Here is a 22,682-nt window from a genome sequence, read left to right on the forward strand (position 1 = left end):
AGAAATCAGGCATGACTCTTTGAAAGCACAAGACTGTCTAAATAAAAAAAGAGCCAGGGAGTGGCCTGCCTTTTTTGACCAATCAGAAAATGTAGCCAATAAGTAACAATCTTTCCTTTTCAATCATTTTGCACTCTCAGGATTACTGACAAGTCTGACAAGGGGGAGCGTTTTATGGAGTCTCTGTAGCTTCAGAAAACAGCTCAAATCCCTTACAGCACCTTTAACTATGACACAGTAAATACAATTTGACATTATAGAAAATAACATGTTTTTAGATTGCTCAAACAATATACTATAAGGCCATTTAACAAATCCATCACACATTTGTTGCACAAGTAATTAAAGAGCAAAGAAAGCTAAGCTGGCAAAAAGTATTCCAGTTTAACATTTAATAATTTGACTTTAACCAGGACCAAAGTCATCTAGAAGGGACGAGGGAAACATCCTAAATCATCATTACATTTTTGTTAAAACAGTATTTTAAAAAATAACTTCTTTAAAGATGAATCAATGATACTATAACAACAACTATTGATAACAGTTTTTTTATTATTATTAAGCACATACATTTATTTATTTGTTTGGCATATTGTTGTACAATAAAGATTAATCAACACTAATATTTTAGTGTAATAATAAAGGCACTGAACAACAGATACTGAACCACTTCAAGACTGTTGTTGTTCCACAGACTGACCTTCATTGACTGAGGTACTGTATATCAATGCTAACCCTGCCATAACAACTCATTATGGTCAATGTTATAGTTTAAAAGCAAATTTGCAGAGCCACATGCCTTTCAAATTGTTATTGAGTTAAACATTATAAAAATATACTGGGAGTTATAAAAATGTGTCCATAAATGTCTTTGGAAATCTATTGTAAATGCATCTGTCTATACACAATACAAACTTCAACTCATTTAAAATATTAAAAATATCTTTGACAAATCAAATACAAACAGTTCAAGCAGCAGCTTAGAGCTTTAAAGGCCCAAATTAAATTGGAAATTTGTAGATTTTAGTTCATGTAGACAAAATGAACTTTTAGCAGTTATGCACATTTAAAAATGAACACCATTGCTCTTCCAGGAAAATTGACCAAAGATATTGACACATGTTGCAATACACAGATTTTTGTTCAGTCAAATGTTGTTGAGGGCACAAATGTAATAAAGGCCCTAACTGTAATAATTCTTACATTTTACACCAATGAACCATTTATCAGTTAGTTGTATAATGTGTAAAGTTCCTACAGGCCATTTTTTTTAAAGAGTGACTACATAATGCTGCTAGATTTCATAAGTGTACTTAGTAAATGTGAACAAATTAAGATTTGTTTAATATATATATATATATACCCAAATAATATGGATAAGGATATATGTGATAATAAACTTATGGCCATTAAACCATACACAACTGTGCATAAAGTAAAGAAACAGTACCGTTTTATCTTCATCAGCTATAACAACATCATTATATTAAATCATCAGCTATCAAAAATGAGTGCATAAACATCTTTTATGTATATATACTAATAAATGCAAACACAAAATTAAACTACCTTAAATATACCAAACAGCCTTCTGACACATTAGTATAGATTTAGAACCAAAGTTTTTACATTTAGGGCCTTTATTACATTTAGGAACAGTTGTTACATTTGTGCCCTCTAAAATGCTTTCTAATGTAAATGCCACTCCCCTTTATACCACCTGCAATCAACTAGCTAATTATGGTTTATGGCTATTTAAAAAAAGTGATGAGCCATTCAATAACCCATACACATGTTTGTTTTTCTATAATGACAGGGACTTTCCACTGTGGCAATTATATTTTCTATCTCCTAACCCCCCACAGAAGCCCTTTTGCATTTAAATATTTTCATTAATACATTATTTAGAATGCTTATTAAGCCATTTTCTCATTGTTTGGTTCTCAAAATAAAGCTGATTTCAAGGTGCTATCCTTGTGAGAACACACGCTTTCCTTAGATGTCCTTTTATGGTTATGGCTGTAGTAATTGTGTAGTAGTTCTTTGTTGGTGGAATGTTGTGAGCCTGTGATACTCTGATCAGGGCCTTCAAACTCTCCCTCACCCTGACTATCAGTTTCATACATCTACTGCTGTATGGAGGGACACAATACTGCTTCCACAGAGTTCGCAGCATATCATCAACACTGCTGAGCTCTTACAGGTTAATTGTCCATTCTGCAAAATGTTAAAGACTTCAAACAGGCTAGATGTTACAGGTCACCCCTGCATCCTCCAAATGACCACAGTTGGTTTTGCCCCAGCCTGAAAACTTACACTGGTGAATAGTGTCCTCAGTGCCAACACAAGCCACATCGTCCATCCAGATAAGACCAGTGCCTAAATATAGACGAAGATGGTCAAAAACTGTTCAAATAAATCTTATCTGCCTTCACAGTTTCATATCACAAGACAGGAGTTGAAGGTCCAAGGGAACCCATTACACTTCATTAAGATTATGGACACAGAAAAACTCTCCATTTCTTTATACTTCACAAAAAACATTGCCTCACATATGACTCTCAAGTTCACACATGTGGATTGGCCTAGTGAACATTTGTGTACTGATACGGAACTGCAATATAAGAACAATTCAGATATTTTTAAGAGTTTACTTTCACATTTTGAATCAACTAGGTTTTGTCTGCCTTGAAGTGATTCTTACCATGTCCAAAACGGGCTGTTTTGTAAATTTCTTTGGCACCTCGGTACCCAAGCATCCTACATACAACGTCTCCATCTTTCATGTCCCATACATCATCACACACAGTCCCCCACCGACGCTCGTGGAACACCTCCACTCTACCCTCATGAAGTCCGGAGCCGTTCACCAGCCTTACCAGAACTTCCTCAACTGAAATATAAATATTCAGACAATTTACTCAATTACATCATAAGCAGCTTCTTGAAAAAAAAAAAAAAAAACTGTACATATCAAATTACCAACTCATTGTAGGAGACAATTTTCTACAACTCCCTAACTGCACAAAAGCTGCACTTCATCTTAGAAGGACCAATCAGCTATGAGTTCAAGGATAAGCTTCAACAACAGAGTGAATAACCTGTACCCTACTTTATTTTCAACAGAAATCCATTGGTATAAAAATTCATTATATTATTATTATGATAATGTGATTTCCCCGCTGCAAATGCATATACATATTATTAACAGCAAATCATAATTCAGAAAAAGAAAAAGTATGTAAACCCTTTTGAATTATCTGGTTTTCTGCATTAATTGCTCATAAAATGTGATCTCATCATCATCAATGTCACAAGTATAGACAAGACACAATGTGCTTAAGTTAACAACAAACAAACAATACAAATCTTTCATGTGTTTATAGAACACATACCATTAAACCCATTAAAAAATTGTTTGTGAAGAACACGCAGCACTACTTATGGGGTAAAAAGGGCACCACATGCCAACATGAAAACATCATCGCAACGGTGAAGTACGGTGAAGGGAGCATCATGATTTATGGCTGCTTTGCTGCTTCATGGCCTGAACTGCTTGCCATCATCGGGAAAAATGTATTCCAAAGTTTTTCAAGATATCCTACAGGATAATGTCAGGGTGGCTGTGCGCCAGCTTAAGCTCAGTAGAAGTTGTGTGATGCAGCATGACAATGACAGTAAACATCAAAGTAAATCCACTATAGAATGGCATAAAAAAAAGAAAATCCACCTTTTGGAGTGTCCCAATCAGAACTCAGACCTTAACCCAATTGAGAAGCTGTGGAATGACCTCATGAGAGCTGTTCACACCAGACATCCAAAGAATATGGCTGAGCTGAAGAAATGCTGTAAGGAAGAATGGTCCAAAAATCCTTCTGAACGTTGTGCAGGTCTAATTCGCAGCTACCGAAAAAACTTGGTTGAGGTCCACAGCACTCTGAATGTTTAATGGGATGTGTTCAGTAAAGACATGAAAGATGATAATTGTTTGTGTGTTGTTAGCTTAATCACATTGTGGTTTGTCTAAACTTGTGACTTTGATGAGATCACATTTTATGACCAATTAATGCAGAAAACCAGCCAATTCTAAAGGGTTCACATACATTCTCTTGCCACTACATATATATATATATATATATATATATACTCAATGACCACTTTATTAGGTACACCTGTACATCTACTTATTCATGCAATTATCTAATCAGGCAATCGTGTGGCAGCATTGCAATACATAAAATCATGCAGATACAGGTCAGAAGCTTCAGTTAATGTTCACACAAACCATCAGAATGGGATCTCAGTGAAAAATATAGCCTGGTCTGATGAATCTTGATTTCTGCTGAGGTATCCAGATGGTGCAAATTGTACAACAAAATGAAATTGTACTTAAAGGTGCACTCAGTAACTTTTGTCTTTGTGTCATCTTGGACTTAAACTGACATCTAGCAGCTTGGATGCAGCATCAATTAAAATCAATAGTTTTCAGAGTTTAAGATGCCATTGTAGAAATGTAGTATTCAGGTCAACCATGATTACTTTAATCAATGAATGAAAGTGTCCAATAACTAATGCACTGACACAGAGGAGTAGATGACAGCATTTCTCCAAATCTGGAATGAGGAGTTTATAAAAAAACTTAGCAACTCCTTGCCAGTTTAATAAAACAATGAACATTAGTCAGTGATTCATACACCAAAAGAGGTTAATGTTCTGTAAAATTATTATTGTATCATTAATACTGTTTTATTTAACATCAAAGCTATTTAACACATCCAGATATTATTTTTGTTAATAATATTATTAACTACAATGTAGCATTTGGTATTTCTAGCACGGGAGCACGACACCGAACTGATGCGGAGCATGAGAAGCAGAGTGCCCATCTGTGTTTAGTGTTGCAGGTATCTACCACTGACTCGGCAACATCAACAACGGACGGCACGAAACAAATACTGATCAAAGAAAATTCAAATGAAGAACGTTATGGATACATTCATTTTGAACTATATCAGATTTCAGGGGAATTTTTTTCTTTGCCCAGAGCCTACATTAATTTTAAACCCTGGATGAATTTAGAGATGGAGATAAGAGATGCAACAGGTGTTTAAGTGTCTCTCTTCATCATGTAGCTGTATATTACACATAGCATTTTTGCTATTTCTGCCTTTCTTACAAAAGTGATGCATTATGTGAGGGAACGCCAAGAAAGGCACACTCGTTTGGAATGTTAACAACTTTGTTGATTATAAACAGAAACAATACATTTGTCACGTTGCTCGATTATGGAGACGTGGTATGATGCAATTTATCAAACCAAATAAACTTTCTCAACCTGCATTTACTGTTAATTTTGTCAGATGGCATTTAAGGAATTTCTTGCTTGACCTGAAATTGGCCTTCTTCAAAAGGGTCTTTCTTCTATAGCCACATTTACCATTCAGGCTGAATTGAGTCCTGTAAAATCTGGATTATGTCTGGACAGTCTCTCATAGCCTCTTGATCACTACTCTTGCCCTTTTTGAACGGCCTGATGTTAGTGTCTGGGTTATGTCACGTATTATCCAATATGCTACAATGGACCTCATAGTGCTGCTAAGAAGGTTCAAAGTTTGCCAATCTTTTATAACCCTTTCCAGCTGGTTTTCTCCAACCAACCTCATTTTGAAGAAGTTCCACTAACACTTTGAGACAATAGGGTTGATCTGATGTTTTAGTTGTGAGACCTCACAAATTGATTTGAAATGAACATGAAGGTTTTCCTTTTAGACTTACAGTAGGGTTCAAGAGTCCACCTGTTAAAATGCTTCTTAATTATTGCTCCTTAGGTAAAACAGAAGCCAACATCTTAAAGTTTGGTGTTTATTGACATTTTATGGGGCAGTCTGAACTAGTCTTAAACGGCTATACTATAAGTAATGTAGGCAATTGGTGTTACACAACTGGCTCATCACAAAGCCCTAAAAATGTTACTGACATATCCCACCTTATCCCCAACTGTTGCCATATTCTCAGACAAGCTATGTCTAGGGAAGTCCTGTGCAGTTGGATGGTTTTAAATGCTTTCAATTAAAAAGATGCAAGAAATAATAAAAAAATACAGTAAAATGTTGATGCAGAGACACCATATAATAGTGACACAAGATACCCAGAGAGAATACACAATAATTTTTCCCTTTTCCAAATCTTTAAATAAATCTTAAGAATTGCATGGTGAAGATTACTCCTATTTGTCATACCCAACATGCAGCTAATAACAGCAAGAACACCGTCTAGGTTACGTATGTAACCTCCATTCCCTATTGGAGGGAACGAGACGTTGTGTCGAAGAAGTGACACTAGGGGTCTCTCTTGAGCGCCGAATATACCTCTGATCTATGAAAAAAGGAAAATGAGAAGTTGGTGGACAGAATTTGCATGTCCTGCTCCCGGACATACGGGTATAAAGGCAGGGAAATGCGTCTTTTTCATTCAGGATTTTTCTGAGGAGCCGGAAATGGTCCAGCCACAACATTGGCTCGGCTCAGCGACGTAGCCGTTCATTCCATTAGGGAATGGAGGTTACATACGTAACCTAGACGTTCCCCGTCTGTCACTCACTTCGCCGTTGTGTCGAAGAAGCGACACTAGGGGTCCAATTTAAATCACGCCATGTGCTAAGCCGTGTATGCGTACTGCTGACACAGGAGCGGGCAGGTACTTGTACCAGCTGTATCAGACTGCACGTACCCTTCCCCAATGCCCCATAAAGTTTTCGGAATCCTTATAGTTACCCTAGGCAGGGCCTCTTTTCTCTCTATGTTTCTCTCATAGCGCAAAACGGCTGGGGCCCTTACACGTATCGTGGGAAGGGGGTCTTACCCGGTTTCCTATTTTTTCAGGGGGAAAAGACCCTGCGGAGACCACACCTGCCCAGAGAGGGGGAGGTAAATGTGCTGACATACACCACATGGGCTTTTAGGTCACATGTGGGAAGTGGCGCGGTGGTAGATCCCACCTCTTTGGAGGGAGGAGTTGCTACAGACACTGCGACCGGGAGGAAGTGGGCACTGCCCAAGGGAGACACGGGTCCGCTTGTGAGGGGACCGTACTGTGGAAAATACACACGGGGGGGAGTCCACGTAAGAGCCCTGACCTGTGGAACACCTATTCCAGTACAGGGTAGATTGAGTACCCGCAGTAGATTAGGTCCGCGAATTCCTCTGCTGAATTGCAAACCCCGAGGGCTAGGGAGGAGTCATCCAGGGAGCCGAGTGAGTGGGATCTCCTGGCAGAAAAAGCGCACGGTTTTACCTCAACCGAGGGAAAGGGTGCTAGGTGCAAGCGATCCACCCGGTCAGTCTGTCAACGTGTTACAGAGTTCTACCGGCTCGGACCTGAGAAAACACGGGACGAAACTTTCTCTACCCTGAGATTGTAAAATCTCGCAAAGGTATTAGGTGTTGCCCAACCCGCTGCTCTGCATATGTCTGCCAGGGAGGTGCCTCTGGCCAGTGTCCATGAGGACGCAACACTCCTTGTTGAGTGTGCTCGGACCCGCAAGGGTACCTGGTCTCTGAAGGGCGGGGTAGGGACCTTGGGCACGTAGCCCGGCCGCGGTCTTAGGATCACATGTGTGTCTGCCAGACCGAACTCCAGGCTAGTGTCGCTGACAGAGAACGCTTGAAGGTCCCTGACCCTCTTGATGGAGGCAAGCGCGATCAGCAGGGCCGTCTTTAAGAAGAGGGCCCTGAGTCCAACTGATTCTAGTGGCTCGAAGGGGGGTCTCTGAAGGCCCGAGAGGACCACTGAGAGATCCCAAGAGGGGAACAGGCTTGGCCGGGAGGGATTTAACCTCTGGGTGCATCTTAGGAACCTGATAATCAAGTCATGCTTACCCAAAGACTTCCGTCTACTGCATCATGGTTGGCTGCGATAGCAGCTACATGCACCTTCAAGGTGGACAGGGACAGCCTCCCCTCCAACCTCTCCTGCAGAAATGAGAGCACCGACCTGACTGCGCACCTTTGTGGGTCTTCGGCCCGAGAAGAACACCAATTCGCAAACAATCACCACTTTAGGGCGTTAAGTTGCCTGGTAGAAAGGGATCTGGCTTGGTTGATTGTGTCTATGACAGCAGGTGGTAGATCATCTAGATCTTCCGCGTCCCGTCCAGGGGCCAGGCGTGGAGGTTCCAGAGGTCTGGGTGCAGATGCCAGAGCATGCCCCATCCCTGAACAGGCAAACAGGTCTACTTGAGCCTTGCCAAGCGTTCCCAAATCAGCAGGACCAACTGGGGGTGAAGCCTCCACTCTCCACTGGGCAAGCGTTGTCGTGATAGCGCGTCCGCCACCACATTGAGGTTGCCGGGGATGTGAGTGGCACGCAGCGACTTGAGTTGCTGCTGGCTCCAAAGGAGGAGACGACGGGTGAGTTATGACATTTGGAGGGAGTGTACGCCTCTTGGCGATTTATGTACACTACCGCGGTGGTGCTGTCTGATCTGATCAAGATGTGTTTGCCCTGAACCAGCGGGAGAAAGCTCCGCAAATAATAAAAAATGGGCAAATAATACAGTCAAAAACTCTAGGCAGTTGATGTGCCAGCGCAGCGGGGCCCCTTTCCAACGGCCCACAGCTGCGTGCCCGTTGCACACGGCACCCCAACCCAATTTGGAGGCATCAGTCGTGACCAGGACGCATCGGGACACCTGCTCCAAGGGGACTCCTGCCTGCAGAAAGCAGAGGTCTGTCCAGGATTTGAATATTTGGTGGCAGGCGGGGGTGACCATCACACGGTGCGTGCCGCGGCGCCATGCTCGTCTCGGGACTCGAGTCTGGAGCCAGTGCTGAAGTGGTCTCATATGCATCAACCCCAGTGGTGCGACTGCTGCGGAGGATGCCATATGCCCCCGAAGCCTCTGGAAAAGATTTAAAGGGACCGCAGTGCCTGGCCTGAAGGCAGCGAGGCATTCCAGCACTGACTGCATGCGGTTGTTGGTGAGGCACGCTGACATTGATACTGAGTCTAACTCCATGCCGAGAAAAGAGATGCTCTGAACCAGGGCGAGCTTGCTCTTTTCCCAGTTGACCTGAAGCCCTAAGCGGCTCAGGTGCCTGAGCACCTGGTCCCTGTGGGCGCATAGTAACTCTCAGGAGTGGGCCAGGATGAGCCAGTCGTCGAGGTAGTTGAGTATGCAGATGCCGGCTTCTCAGAGCGGGGCAAGGGCTGCCTCTGCGACCTTCGTAAAGACGTGAGGGGACAGGGACATGCCGAAGGGGAGGACCTTGTACTGATATGCCTGGCCGTCGAACGCGAACCGTAGAAAGGGAGACGTGGAAGTACACGTCCTTCAGGTCTACCGCAGTGAAACAATCTAGATGCCGGACGCAAGTTAAGATGTCTTTGCCTGAGCATTTTGAACGGGAGTTTGTGCAAAGCCGGTTGAAAACTCGCAAGTCCAAGATCGGTCGTAAGCTGCCGCCTTTCTTGGGTATGATGAAGTAAGGGCTGTAGAAACCCTTCTTCATCTTTGTTGGAGGGACAGGCTCTATCGTGTCTTTGTGTAAGAGGGTCGCGATTTCCGCGCGCAGAGATTTGGCCTGTTCGCCGTATACTGCGGTAAAGCGGACGAGGGGGGGGGGCCTGGCAAACTGAATTGCGTAACTGAGTCGGATGGTCCTGGCCAGCCAGCGTGACAGGTTGGGAAGTGAAAGCCACGCATCCAAGCCCCGTGCTAGGGGCACTAACGGGACGAATATTTTTTAAGCCCCGCCAGGTACGTCAAAAATATTCGTCCCGTTAGTGCCCCTAGCAGGTAGTACGGCGTCGGGAGGAAAAGGTGCATTCCGAGGCTCTGGTGGTCCGGTGGAGGCGTCCTCTAGACTCGTCAGAACCGGCCGGCCGGGGAACAGTCATGGGGCTGAAGGCTGGGGGTCCGCGCAAACGGCCCCGAGGGGGTGTGGCAAATAAAATAAATTAAAATAAAGATTCTCCTCCCCTCCACCAGGGGACGAAGTGGTCTGCTTACCAGCTCCAGAGTGAACATCTCGGTCTCTGGGTCGATCATCTCAGGAGTGCCTGGGAGCCTTCCGGATCCTCGAGGGGGTCCGTGTGCTTCCTGCGGGCGCTCGACGCTGGGGCTGAGAGCTGGGTCCGGGTTGAGGCGGAGCTGCACATTTTCTAGCCGTAGGAGGACGCCCTCGGTGAGCTGACAGGGCTTGGCCCATAGCGGCAGGAATGCGGCGGGGCAGGATGTGTGAAATGGCCTCCGTCTGCTTTTTCACCACGGAGAACTACTGGGTGAAGTCCTCGACGGTGTCGCCAAAGAGGCCGAACTGGGAGACAGGGGCGTTGAGGAAGCGTGTCTTGTCCGTCTCGTGCATCTCGACTAAGATCAGCCACAGATGACGTTCCTGGACCAGGAACCATGTGGACATCGCCTGCCCGAGTGACTGCGCTGTGGCCTTCGTGGCCCTGTGGGCAAGGTCGGTCGCTGAGTGCAGTTCATGCAGCACGTCAGGATCAGGACTACCCTCGTGCAGATCTTTAAGTGCCTTGGCCTGGTGAACTTGAAGGAGGGCCATGGCATTCAGGGCGGAAGCGGCCTGTCCGGTGGCGCTGTAGGCTTTGGCGGTCAATGATGACGTCGTACTACAGGCCTTGGAGGGGAGCACAGGGTGACCCCACCAGCTGGCGGCATTCTCGGGGCATAGGTGGATCACAACCACCCTATCCACCTGGGGAATCGGCGTGTACCCGTGAGCCACTCCGCCATTGAGGGTAGTGAGAGCGGATGAGCGAGGGGCTTTGTGACGAGTGTAGAGGGGTGCTCTCCATGCAGTCGTCAGCTCATCATGCACCTCCGGGAAGAAAGGGACCGGGGGAGGGTGTAGCTGTGAGCGGCACGCAGACCCCAGGAACCAATCATACAGCCGCGACGGCCCGGGCAAGCATGTCGGACATCTAGGTGTCAGCCTCAGCCTGCTGGCCCGAAGGCGGCAGCCCAGACGAGTCATCCGAGTCAGATGCCGGACCGCTCTCCGATGCAGCGGCGAGCTCATCCAGCTCGGGGGGCTCCAGAGGATAGAAGTCAACGAGCGTGCCGGGGGGGCGGGAGGTTCGCGGGGTACCGAGCCATCCCCGGATCGCATCCATCGCCAGCCGCGTCGTCCTCAATCCCGTGGGAAGGAGCGACGCAGGGGGCGTTCGGTTGAAGGAAAGACACGACCACTACGTTGCCATGGTCATGTTCTTGCAGTGAGAACATGAACCATCCACAAACGCTGCCTCTGTGTGATCGCAGCCCAGCCGCACGAGACAGCGCCTGTGGCCGTCTGAAGCGGACAGCACTCTACCGCATCCAGGAACTACACAGGGGCGGAAAGGCATCTTTATAAAGACGCGTCCTGAAAAGGACGTTCAACGCCGCTGTGTATTGCTCTTTTACAGGGAATTACTCTTTTAGAGAAAATTACTCTTTTATAAACTCTTTTAAGTTTTGTGCTGTCGAAGCGGCCAGGGGCAAACTGCACTGCCGTGTAGAGAAGGAGAAAGCCACTGAAGTGCACCGTAGATCCAACAGCAGTATCGCTCAGAGGTAAAGGAACAGGTGTGTGACATGCAGCTCGCTGCATAAACGACCATCGGCTCCGAAAAAGAATTCTGAATGAAACAGATGCATTTCCCCGCCTTTATACCCGTATGTTCGGGGCAGGACATGCAAATTCTGTCCGCCAACTTCTCATTGGCCTTTTTTCATAGATCAGAGGTATATTCGGCGCTCAAGAGAGACCCCTAGTGTCGCTTCTTTGACACAACGTCGAAGTGAGCGATAGATATTCCATGAAAAATTTAAATGAACATGAAATAATTAACGTCTTGGTTCAGGTCATTGTCTACAATGAGGCTAGTAATTAAAGAGTTCACAGTATTGTAGTATGTTCAAGAAACTTTAGGAACAGTTCTGTTCATTTACACTAATGTTATCAGTTATAATCACTGTCAAATTTACAGTCTCTTTTCAGTTGACTATAAGAGAGCTTGTTTAAATTCTGATTTGCAGTATATGCTATTTTTAATCCTGTTCCTGCATAATTTAACAATTTCTTGAAAATGGGAGGTAAAAATTCCTCACACCTTATTCCAGCCCAAGTAAGAATGATATCTATATCTATAAATGCATTTTACCGAAAAGCATGCTGTTCAGAAATATTTCCATTTCATTCCTGTGGACTATTCTGTAAAGCTTGTCTGAGCGAGCAACAGAAGGTGGAGCTTGGTGAAGGGTCAATTCAGTTTGTGCTTTATATAATTAGACAAAAGATGAGTACTAAAAAGCAAGTCAATATAACTAGAAAGTAAGTAAATGTATTTGTACTATCCATTTACCATCATCATCTCCATCAAGCTCCAAATAGGACAAAAGTATAATTAAAGTAACATAGAAGTAGTCCATGACTCCTGCGCTATATTCCAAGTCTTCTGAAGACATGCAATATGTTTGTGTGAGGATCAGATCAAAATTTAGGTTGTTTTTTTACTGATAATTTTCCCCACCTTCTCATCTAGAAAATTGGTGTTTGGTTACCCACACACAAAAGCCAGTGCCATTTGAGCATCATTTTTTCATGTTCAACAGAGGGGAAGATTATCAGTAAATAATTCCTCACACAAAGCTAACATATGATTTCAGAAGACTTGAACATAGTGCATAATTTTTTTTTAAAGAATATTTATACTCTTTTTTTTTTGGAGCTTGATAGATGTGGTCACTGTGATCTGTTGTTGTATGGTAAAGAGCTGCGTAAAGATATACTATCATCAAGCAATTCTGTAATTGGGTGATGCATTCAAGAAGCTATGGCCACCATCAGCAGGACAGCACACTAGAGACTGTTTTTCTAAGAGTTCAAAGTCCTCGACTTCACATTAACCTACAACATCTATCGTTCCATGAAAGGGAGCCTTTTGTGTCTCTCATTAAAGGGGTCATGACATGCCTTTTTATAAATTATTTTAATATGTTCCTTGAGGTTCACTTATAATATTAGTAAAGTTTTTTAAAGTCATATATTTGTAAAACATGATCATATTTCACCCTCATTCTGACTTATTGAAATGCTCATTTTTGGTGCTTCTTCTCCTTTAAGGGTGCTTTCACACTTGGTTTGATTGCTTGGACCAAACCTGAGTTTGTTTCCTCCCCTACCTCTGGTCTCTGTTCACATCATATTATATGTGTCTGAACCACGGTCCGATTGCATCATCAATGTGAGTACAACGGCAGCTGTTTACCACTGTAACTATATAACAAGTCAAGAAGATATCAGCTTCACTGTTTTATTGAAGTATTCATCTCTTTGGATTTACCATCAAAACTTCACATTTAAAGAATGGCATTGCATTTGTCTGCCATGGATGAACTGATTGTGTAATGATTAGAGCTGTCAGAATTAACACATTAACACATGCGATTAATTAAAAAGGTTTTTATCTCAGTAAAGTAAAGAATCTCTGACATCGCTTCCCTGTCAGTGATAAAATTATGAAGAAAGGAGCTCTTTGGACTATTTGATGTACAAAACAAGTCCAGAGGTGACTTGTGATAGAAATCTTTGCTATGAAAAACTGTCTTAAGAATTAACATTGTGTGGTATTATGATACTTTAGCCGGCATAGTATCGTATGATATGATTATGGTATTGTGACAAGCCTCATTTTGGGAGCTTTGTTTCAACAAATGCTCTTTTTGCAGAAAGGAGGAAGTTTTGAGTTCTGAAACTTACAGACTGTTTTTATAGTACAATGATGATCAAAAGAACAAGGAATATGATTCTTCATGTCATGACCCCTTTAACATGTGTAAACAATGATTTAAACATGAATAGCTGACACAAACCTTTAATGTGTTTTATTATTATACTGTGTGTTTTTATAGGCATCAATACGGTAACTCCTTCAAAATACCTGCATCTTCCTGAGATCTCTTTGAGTGCACGTAAAGTACTGTTGCTGAAATAGTTATTAAATCTCCCTAAATAATTTAATCACACCACTGTAAAAGTTTTTCCACTGTAAAAAAATTATAGTATTGAATAGTGAATGAATAGTAGTTTTGATAAATTAAAATGATGTTCACTCACATGTGATGAAGACTCCAGTCAAATCAGTGGTTTAAAAAAGCTGCTTTATTTTACAAATGTGCCCTCCCTCATGATGGCTGCAATGTTGAGATCACTGGGGTCAAGGGTCAGAGCATAAGATTGAGTTAATCATGCTGCGTGAGTTTATTGGCGAAAGTTTTACCTTACATGAGATTAGTGCAGAAAACGAAGGACAGATGAGTGAGATGGTACAGCTGGCCTCCAAAAAGTCAGAGAAATATGTCGTAAATGTGTAACAGCTGTGTGATTTCTGGCAGCAGAATCACACCCACACAGCAGATTAAAGCCACATGCAAAGGCCATGAGTGTAGAGAATGAAAGACTGCATTACAGTGAAACAAGTATAATGATATAGAAAGTGGACAACTGCTTGAAAGAAGATGATATACATTTATTGAGATTTATTGGTGATTGCTAATTAATCAAGCAACTCTAAAGCAAGAAACATACTTTACACAAGTATGTCAACGCACACGAAAATGCTTGGTCAATGCATTGCAAGTACAAGTTTCTGTTGAACATATTTCCGTACTGTGGTGGTAACATCAGTACTCAAGGGGCAAATAGAGTAACTACAGTATCAAATCTCCTCGCCATTAAAGGAATATTCCGGGTTCAGTACATGCTGAGCTCAAATTACAGCATTTGTAGCATAATGTTGATTACCAGAGAAAATATATTCATCTGATCATGGTTACAGTAAGGCACTTATAATAAAAATAAATTGGGCCAGTTCATAAACATTAAAGGTTACACTTTATAATAAGAATCCATTTGTTAACATCAGTTAACAACAATGAAAAATACTTTTACAGCATTTATTATGTAAATTTCAACATTTAGTAATACATTTTTAAAATCAAAAGTTGTATATGTTAACATCAGTTAATACACAAACTCACATGAACCATCAATACAATTAACAATTGTATTTTTATTAACCAATACTGACAAAGATTAATACATGATGTAAAAAAATATATTGTTTATTGTTATTTCATGATACCTAAAGTATTAACTAAAGTTAACAAATAGAACCTAATTACAGTAAAATACAAAAGTACAGCCACAAGACATCAACATTATACATGTTAACATGATTTTAGTGGGATAAAATCGCTTATAAGGATTGCCAGGGTTGTGTCAACATGCAAACAGCAGTTATAATATTGGAAGGAACTGGAGACTGATAAAGGTTAGTCATTGTTAACACGTACAATATTTAATCTTGTGGCTATACTTTTGCAATGATCTGTATTTTAATGTTTATGGAATTGCCCTTTATATTTCCATTGTGAGTGCATTACTGTTCCAAGATTTTTTCTTTTCTTTTTCATAAAGCTGGGATGACTGGTATTCAATATTATGCCACAAATGCTGTTGATTGAGCTTAACTTGTATTAAACCCCTAACCTTCCTTTAAACCAGATGAATTTTTACTATTCAGATAGCTAGGTATCTACATACACACATTTATTCTTGTGCGACCCCGCGTCCACATGCGTGGACATTGTATTTTGGCTTTGATATACGCAACACATCATTTAATTTAATTTAAACTGACTGATCTCAGAAAGAGAAGGCTCTGTGCTCTCAGTAAAGTGTTAAACTTTATACTGAGACATGTGACCAAACAACATGACGTCGATCATAGCAGAGTTTGTGTTTGGTTGACAAAACAAAACTACATCTGTTAAGAAACCTAATTAAGTTTTTTACATTGAAACCTTGTTTGAATCAAAAGATTAGATTCTTTAGTTTCATCCGATATGCCATTTAAATTTTTTTAGAGATATATTACGAAACAGCAGGCCTTATAGGCCTCATTTTCCTTAAAATATCCTATATTTTCTGTGCAATATCACGTTTAGAATTAATGGATGCATCCAAAAACTGGAAAATGTTGCTTTCAGAGTCTGTATATGGACTTATGGTGAAAATAAGGTGCATTTCAAACTGTTTTGAGACTAGTGCAGACAGACAGCACACTGGAGGTTAAGTCATTTACTAAATAGAGAGCAAGAGATCAAGGGAGCATCCTATAGCTCTTTATGCAGATCAAACTTTCAATCCAAAACCATATCCATTCAATCCAAGCTTCCTGGCTGCAGATGATTTTTGAACCACTCAACATGTTTTGGCAGACATGGTACAATGATAATTAGTACATAGATTCAGAATTTATAATGTATCGTTTTATTTTAACATGATTGACAGTTATTGGATAAATGCTTTGATGAATACTTTGTATCAGAATTAATTGTGCTAATTTCTGATGTAATTTCTGTAACGTCTAAAAAAAATAAAATAATAACCAACAATCCTGGAAACATAATAAACAATTTGATAAAATAAACTGACTTTGTATAGTTTGGTATTATTTAAAGTTTCACAACTTAGTCTCACTGTCAACATATGTGGACATACTATTTGGTCTAAATGTTTTTTTTTTGGCATGTTTATTAGGGGCTAACTAGTTACAAATCAAATGGGGAATGGAAATGTACACAGCAGTCACCCTTGTGTCTCAGGAAGTTATAAGATCTCTGTCACTAAGCAAGATTCTCTTCAAACTGCTGCTCCGTCATGACCTGTTGTAATTAACCACAGACCTTATACTAAACTGACCGTAGAAGAGTTTACAGAATTGCTCGCTATACCATCACTTTTAAAAAGAATAATGACTCTGCTAGTATGTAAAATGATGGAACGTTCTAGAGAAACTTCAGAAATTTGTGAATAACCAAAGACACAAGAACAGATTTGTCTGTAAGCATGACAAAATCTAGTTATGGACTTTGACATCTGTTGTGTTCATACAACCACTGCAAGCATAATCAGTTTACCAACAGACCTGTAAACTCTCAGCAGCACGTTATTTGTCATGCAGTAAATAAAGATATCTAGATATGTAATATGTTAATGTGTGTGTTGCTAGATAGTAACATGTGCGATTCGGACAGCGGACACGCTGTCACGGCAGGTAACACTCAGCGGAGAGTGGAGACTCAACCCTCAGGTGGTCCAGCTGATTTGGGGTCGATTCGACAGAGCACAGGTAGATCTTTTTGCCTCCCAAGAATCTACACATTGCCTGCTCTGGTAATCTCTGATGGAACCCCCCCTCGGCACAGACATGCTGGCACACAGCTGGCCCCGGGGGCAACACAAGTACTCATTTCCCCCAGTGAGCCTACTTGCACAAGTCCTATGCAAGGTCAGGGAGGACGAGGAACAAGTCACTCTCGTGGTCCCTTACTGGCCCACTCGGACTTGGCTCTCGGATCTCATGCTCCTCGCGACAGCACCTCCCTGGCGGATTCCCCTGAGGAGGGACCTTCTTTCTCAGGGACGGGGGTAACCTCTGGCATCCACGCCCTGACCTCTGGAACCTCCACATCTGGCCCTTGGACCAGATGTGGAAGATCTAAGCAGTCTACCACCAGCCGTTGTAGACACAATCACTCAAGCCAGAGCTCCCTCTACCAGACAGCTTTATGCCCAGTTTATGTAGCCGCCATTGTGGCTCACCATGACACAGTGGATGGTAAGTTGTTAGGGAAGCATGACCTGATCATCAGGTTCCTTAGAGGCGCCCGGAGGCTGAACCCTCCTAGGCCATGCCTGTTCCCCTCATGGGATCTCTCTGTGGTCCTCTCTGGCCTTTGGAGAGCCCTGTTTGAGCTGCTTGAGTCAGTCGAACTAAAAGCCCTCTCCTTGAAGACGGCCCTCCTGATTGCGCTCACTTCCATCAAGAGGGTTGGGGACCTGCAAACGTTCTCTGTCAGTGACACTTGTCAGGAGTTCAGTCCAGCAGATTCTCACATCATCCTGAGACCCCGACCGGGCTACATGCCCAAGGTTCCTATGACCCCCTTCAGGGATCAGGTAGTGAATCTACAAGTGCTGCCCCAGGAGGAGGAAGACCCAGCCTTAGCATTGCTGTGTCCGGTGCATGCTTTGCGCACCTATTTGGATCGTATTCAGAGCTTTAGACATTCTGAGCAGATCTTTGTCTGCTTTGGTGGACAGCAGAAAAGGAACACTGTCTCCAAACAGAGGCTTGCCCACTGGATCGTGGATGCCATTGCCATTGCATTGGCCTACCAGACCCAGGCCATGCCCGCTCCCTTGTGGGTTCGAGCACGCTCTACGAGGAGTGTGGCATCCTCGTGGGCACTGGCCAATGGCACCTCTCTAGCAGACATCTGCAGAGCAGCGCGCTGGGCAACAACCAATAACTTCACAAGATTTTACAATCTCCGGGTTGAGCCGGTGTCGTCCCGTGTTTTGTCAGGTCTGAATACGTAGAATTCGGTAATACAGAACAGCTGGCCGGGTGTATTCCTTGCGCATAGCGCCTTTCCCCTCTCCTAAGACGAAGACATGCGCTCTACTCCCCCAGTCAAGTTCACAAGTCATGGACCCTGGATGTCCTTCCTCCCTAGCCCTCTGGCTCTGAATTATACGGAGGAGTTCGCAGCCAGACTCACTGCACTGCGTGGCCTGCTCCCATGCTAGTTATGTTGCTTCCCCCCCCTCAGGGATGTGGGGAACTACATTACGTCTTTTGGGGTGTTGGGGAAGGCTACATGCAGTCTGATGCCCCTGCAATTTTAGCACGCTGCAGCTTGCTTGCACCTGCATCTGCAGTCCACATAACACGGTTCAGTGTTGTGGCATTTTTAGATTGGGACCCCTAGTGTCACTACATCGACACAACGTCGAGTGAGTGACAGAAGGGGAACGTCTTGGTTACTGTTGTAATCTCCGTTCCCTGATGGAGGGAACGAGATGTTGCCTCCCTCTTGCCACAACAATGTACTAGCTGCTGAAATGGCCGGGACCTTACTCTCGGCTCCTCAGTTCAAAACCTGTCTGAACAGATGCACGCTTCCCTCCTTTTATACCCGTATGTCCGGGGTAGGGGCATGCAAATTATGTTTGCCAATTCTCATTGGCCTTTTCTCAAAGATAAGAGGTAACCCGATGCTCTCAAGAGAGACCCCAATTGTCACTACATCGACACAACATCTCATTCCCTCCATCAGGGAACGGAGGTTATGACAGTAACCAAGATTTTTTCATCCTTTTTAATCACCTTTCAGAATGGTTTTAAAATAGTTTTTACATTTCAAGCATAAACAAACTTTTAAAATGGTTTTATCATGAAATTTGGAATGCCTTGAACTTTCATGTCAACTACCCAGAAAGAAAAAAATGTCCGCACGGCTTCTTTTTGCCGCTGACCCTAAGCTGTCGGCTATAGGTGCGTCCCACTGGCGGGGATGAAACGTTTGCCGCCGAATTCATCACTCCCATCTCTTGCGAGATGCCGCCGGGGGACGACTGCTTCATTTTCTCTGGCGGTTGCCTCCATCTAATGGACCGCGGCCGGCTGGCGGCAAGACGCTTTGAAATGCAAGGATTTCTACTCTCAAAATCGACCAGCCATGTTGGCTATTATTATTTTTTGCTCCATTAGGGTTTATAACAGATTCTTGACTCTTGATTCCATGATAAGGTAAGGTTTAGGAAATGACATTTAAATTCTTTGAAACTCTGAAGCGATTATACAGTAATATATGTAAAATATATTGAATTATTTTATGCAAGGTGAAAATTGTTTACATTTCTTTTTCACATTTGAGACATGCACCAATAAACCAAAAATAATTCCTTTTGTAAAACTTACTTGGCAATAAATATCTTTCTGATTCTGATTAGGTTTTAAAATAGATATTTAATTCATGGTATGAACAATTTAGCAGAATAAATTGATGAAGTTGTACGTGCACAAGCGTAGTGACGAACTTCCGCTGTCGCCAGAAGTCGGCAAATCTTTTTACGGTTTACTTGCGTGTCGCCCAAAATGTCTGTTTTTACTCTATGTCTCCAGGATCTTCCGAAAATAAGCATCAGCGATGTTCATCGCATTGTTGATGCCTGGTCCCCTGCTCCGACAAGCAAGAGGGACAAGGGCTTTAAACTCTACATATCGAGTTATCCGCACAATTAGAAGGGTAAGTATTTTAATCTAATGTGGTGTGCCGGCAGATAGCGGCTAAGCTAGTTCGCCACGTGTTCATTTTTAATGTAACGTTAGTATAGAAGCTAGTTTTTTCTTAGTTTTAAAGCAGACTGTTTGTTAATTTTTTTGATAATTGTAATATCAATTGTATTAACTTGCTCTCCTCTCAGTTTCTAATAAAGATCAGGGCACAGGCGAAGTCACTGTCAGGGCATTGTGCTACAGGTCCATGAGGAAAGCAGAGAAACCTCACAGTTTGAGTGTATGGTGAAGCTAGAATTGATATGACAGCAGTTATAGGCTTGCTACTTTAATAGCCCGGTGTTCCCAATGTTCCTGGGGACTCGGCTAAGGTTATTCGTGTTTAATGTAACTCAGATCAAATGAAAACAGTTATTGTAGGCAGGTAAGTTTCCCTAGCTGGTCCCCTCCAGGTAAAATGTGTTCTTATTCAAGTTTTCAACTCAGTCATTCATTTAAGATGCAATCTTGTGTTATAAGTATTAGGCTATCATGATTATACAGTGAGCAAGCTATATAAATAAGTATTTAATATAATTAAAGTGTAGAGCGACAACCGAGGGTGTAAGGTAAAGGCTGAATATTGTAGATTTATTACAATATGTTGCATGTTTGAATTAAAATACCTGTGGATATGCAACTTCCCACTCATGAAAGTTTTATGTTCTACAAAGGAGCACACTCTACAAAGGCCTAATGGAGTAGGGATATAACAATAGCAAATTTCACTGTACAGTATCAACCAAAATCTGTATACCAATATTTCATTATTTTCTTTTTCCTCCCCTTTTACAAACAAATATTCTGCTTCAAAGAAAAAAAATGAAATTGATTTGATGTTTTCATAAGGGTCCTTCATTATGAACTTGTATGCCATGCATAACATACTGTGGATAGAAATTACAGGGAAAGTTACTGGTATGATAATTGTGGTTCTATTATATTACTATTATATTTAGTGTATTGCTAATCAATATATTGTTACTTCCCAGGTGACAGCGGCTCACTTCAAGAGCAGGTGAAGCAAGTTGGGACAATGTTGAAGACGTTTGCTCGCACTGGGCAATCAGGTACAACTTGCAAACAACACCTGTGGTTGTTGGTTTAATTCCCACTGGGGCCACCTGTACATGTAGTAGACCTAGATATAAATGTCATAGTTTAGTAGTTGAAGGACCAGGACTGACTACTTATTTTATTCTGGGAACCCCTGTAGGTGCAGATCAGACCCTAATGCTGCGACGTCTTGGAGAGTTTGGCGATGTTGTGTGTAGCATGGACAACAAAATGGACACTATGCTGCAACATTTCAGTGCCAATGTGTCTGTTGGAGAGTTATCCCTGCCAGGGGATCTGTTACTCCCCCTAGACACCCAGGAAGATTTGGTGTTGCTTGACAACAGTTTGAGGCAGGATAAAGAGCTCCAGCAACGATTTGTAAGTGCGCTGATTTCGTTTATAACGCCATAGGGTCATCTAAAAAGTCAAATTAAGATCGTACACTGCATATTCTACAGTCTGAATCCACAGCCTGTCACATTTTAAATTTATGAGAAGCTTCAGAGAAATGTAATTTGTAACACATTTGTTTTTGTATTTTCAGCTTCGGTTTTTAGCAATCAAATGTGGGAGGGACCTAAAGACAACCATGTGGTGAATGCTTCAGATTATCTTCTCTAATCACATTTCCATCAATACAACCTGGACTGGTGTAGGGGATACAGCATGTTTTAGAGACATGTTCCTGAAGACCATTGTTCAAAGTAAGTTGGATATTTTTTTATATTTAAGTAGATGTGTATGACCTTATGCCATTCAAATGGAATGACAGATCTTTATTTTCTACAGGAGCCATCCGGAAGAACCCGGCAACCCAGGATGCCACTGATGAGGCGATCCAGGTTAACGTTACGCGTTACCTGAAAGGAGCATCTGACCGTGAAGGTGGGAAAAGGCGCCGCACAGCTGAGAGGGACCCACAGCCGACCCCTTAAACCTAGGCTGACTACTGACACCCCAGCATCACTGACAACTGGAACCCTTTCTTTATCCTGCAGTCAGTAACATCAAGACCCCTAAAAAAGCCTGCTAAAAGTGTCAGACTACACTCACCCAATCCACACTGTTCACTGTGGAAATTGCTCTTTTTTTTTTTTCTCGTGACCCTGCTTTGAGGGCAGCTCCTTGGATGAATATGGGATGGTTTGTCCTTTTATACAGACGCACGAGGAATCACTGAAGATATGCCAATTTGCACTGCCTCATTCTGGAGGTCGGGGAAAACCGGTGATTCTTAGCCCACTACGCCACGCAGACCCCATCCACTCCAGACATTCTGATTGGCTGTGTTCTCTACAGCTGGATTTTCAGCTGTTAATTTCATTTGTTCCCACTTGTTGTCATGTGTAAGTTGAATGTCAAAATTTGAATGTCAAAAGTTATCCTGCGCATTCTTTGTGTAACGTGTGTAGGAGGAGGCAGACAGG

At 42.5% G+C, this 22,682-nt stretch overlaps 1 protein-coding gene across 2 annotated transcripts in view; it reads right to left on the reverse strand.

Moving 5' to 3' along the window:
• Nucleotides 1–541: 541 nt before the first annotated feature.
• The window catches only part of scara5 (scavenger receptor class A, member 5 (putative)), a 128,334-nt gene continuing 106,193 nt past the window's right edge, over nucleotides 542–22,682 (reverse strand). For both annotated transcript variants that reach the window (XM_052096026.1, XM_052096027.1), the window contains exons 9-10: nucleotides 2,705–2,893; nucleotides 542–2,379 (exon numbers count right to left, since the gene is read on the reverse strand). In XM_052096026.1, the coding sequence (XP_051951986.1) occupies nucleotides 2,246–2,379; nucleotides 2,705–2,893 (323 nt within the window). In that variant the 3' untranslated portion in view covers nucleotides 542–2,245. The remainder of the gene's footprint in view (nucleotides 2,380–2,704; nucleotides 2,894–22,682) is intronic.

The sequence above is a fragment of the Xyrauchen texanus genome, chromosome 28, assembly GCF_025860055.1.
Source record: "Xyrauchen texanus isolate HMW12.3.18 chromosome 28, RBS_HiC_50CHRs, whole genome shotgun sequence".
In the NCBI taxonomy this organism is placed as follows: domain Eukaryota; kingdom Metazoa; phylum Chordata; class Actinopteri; order Cypriniformes; family Catostomidae; genus Xyrauchen; species Xyrauchen texanus.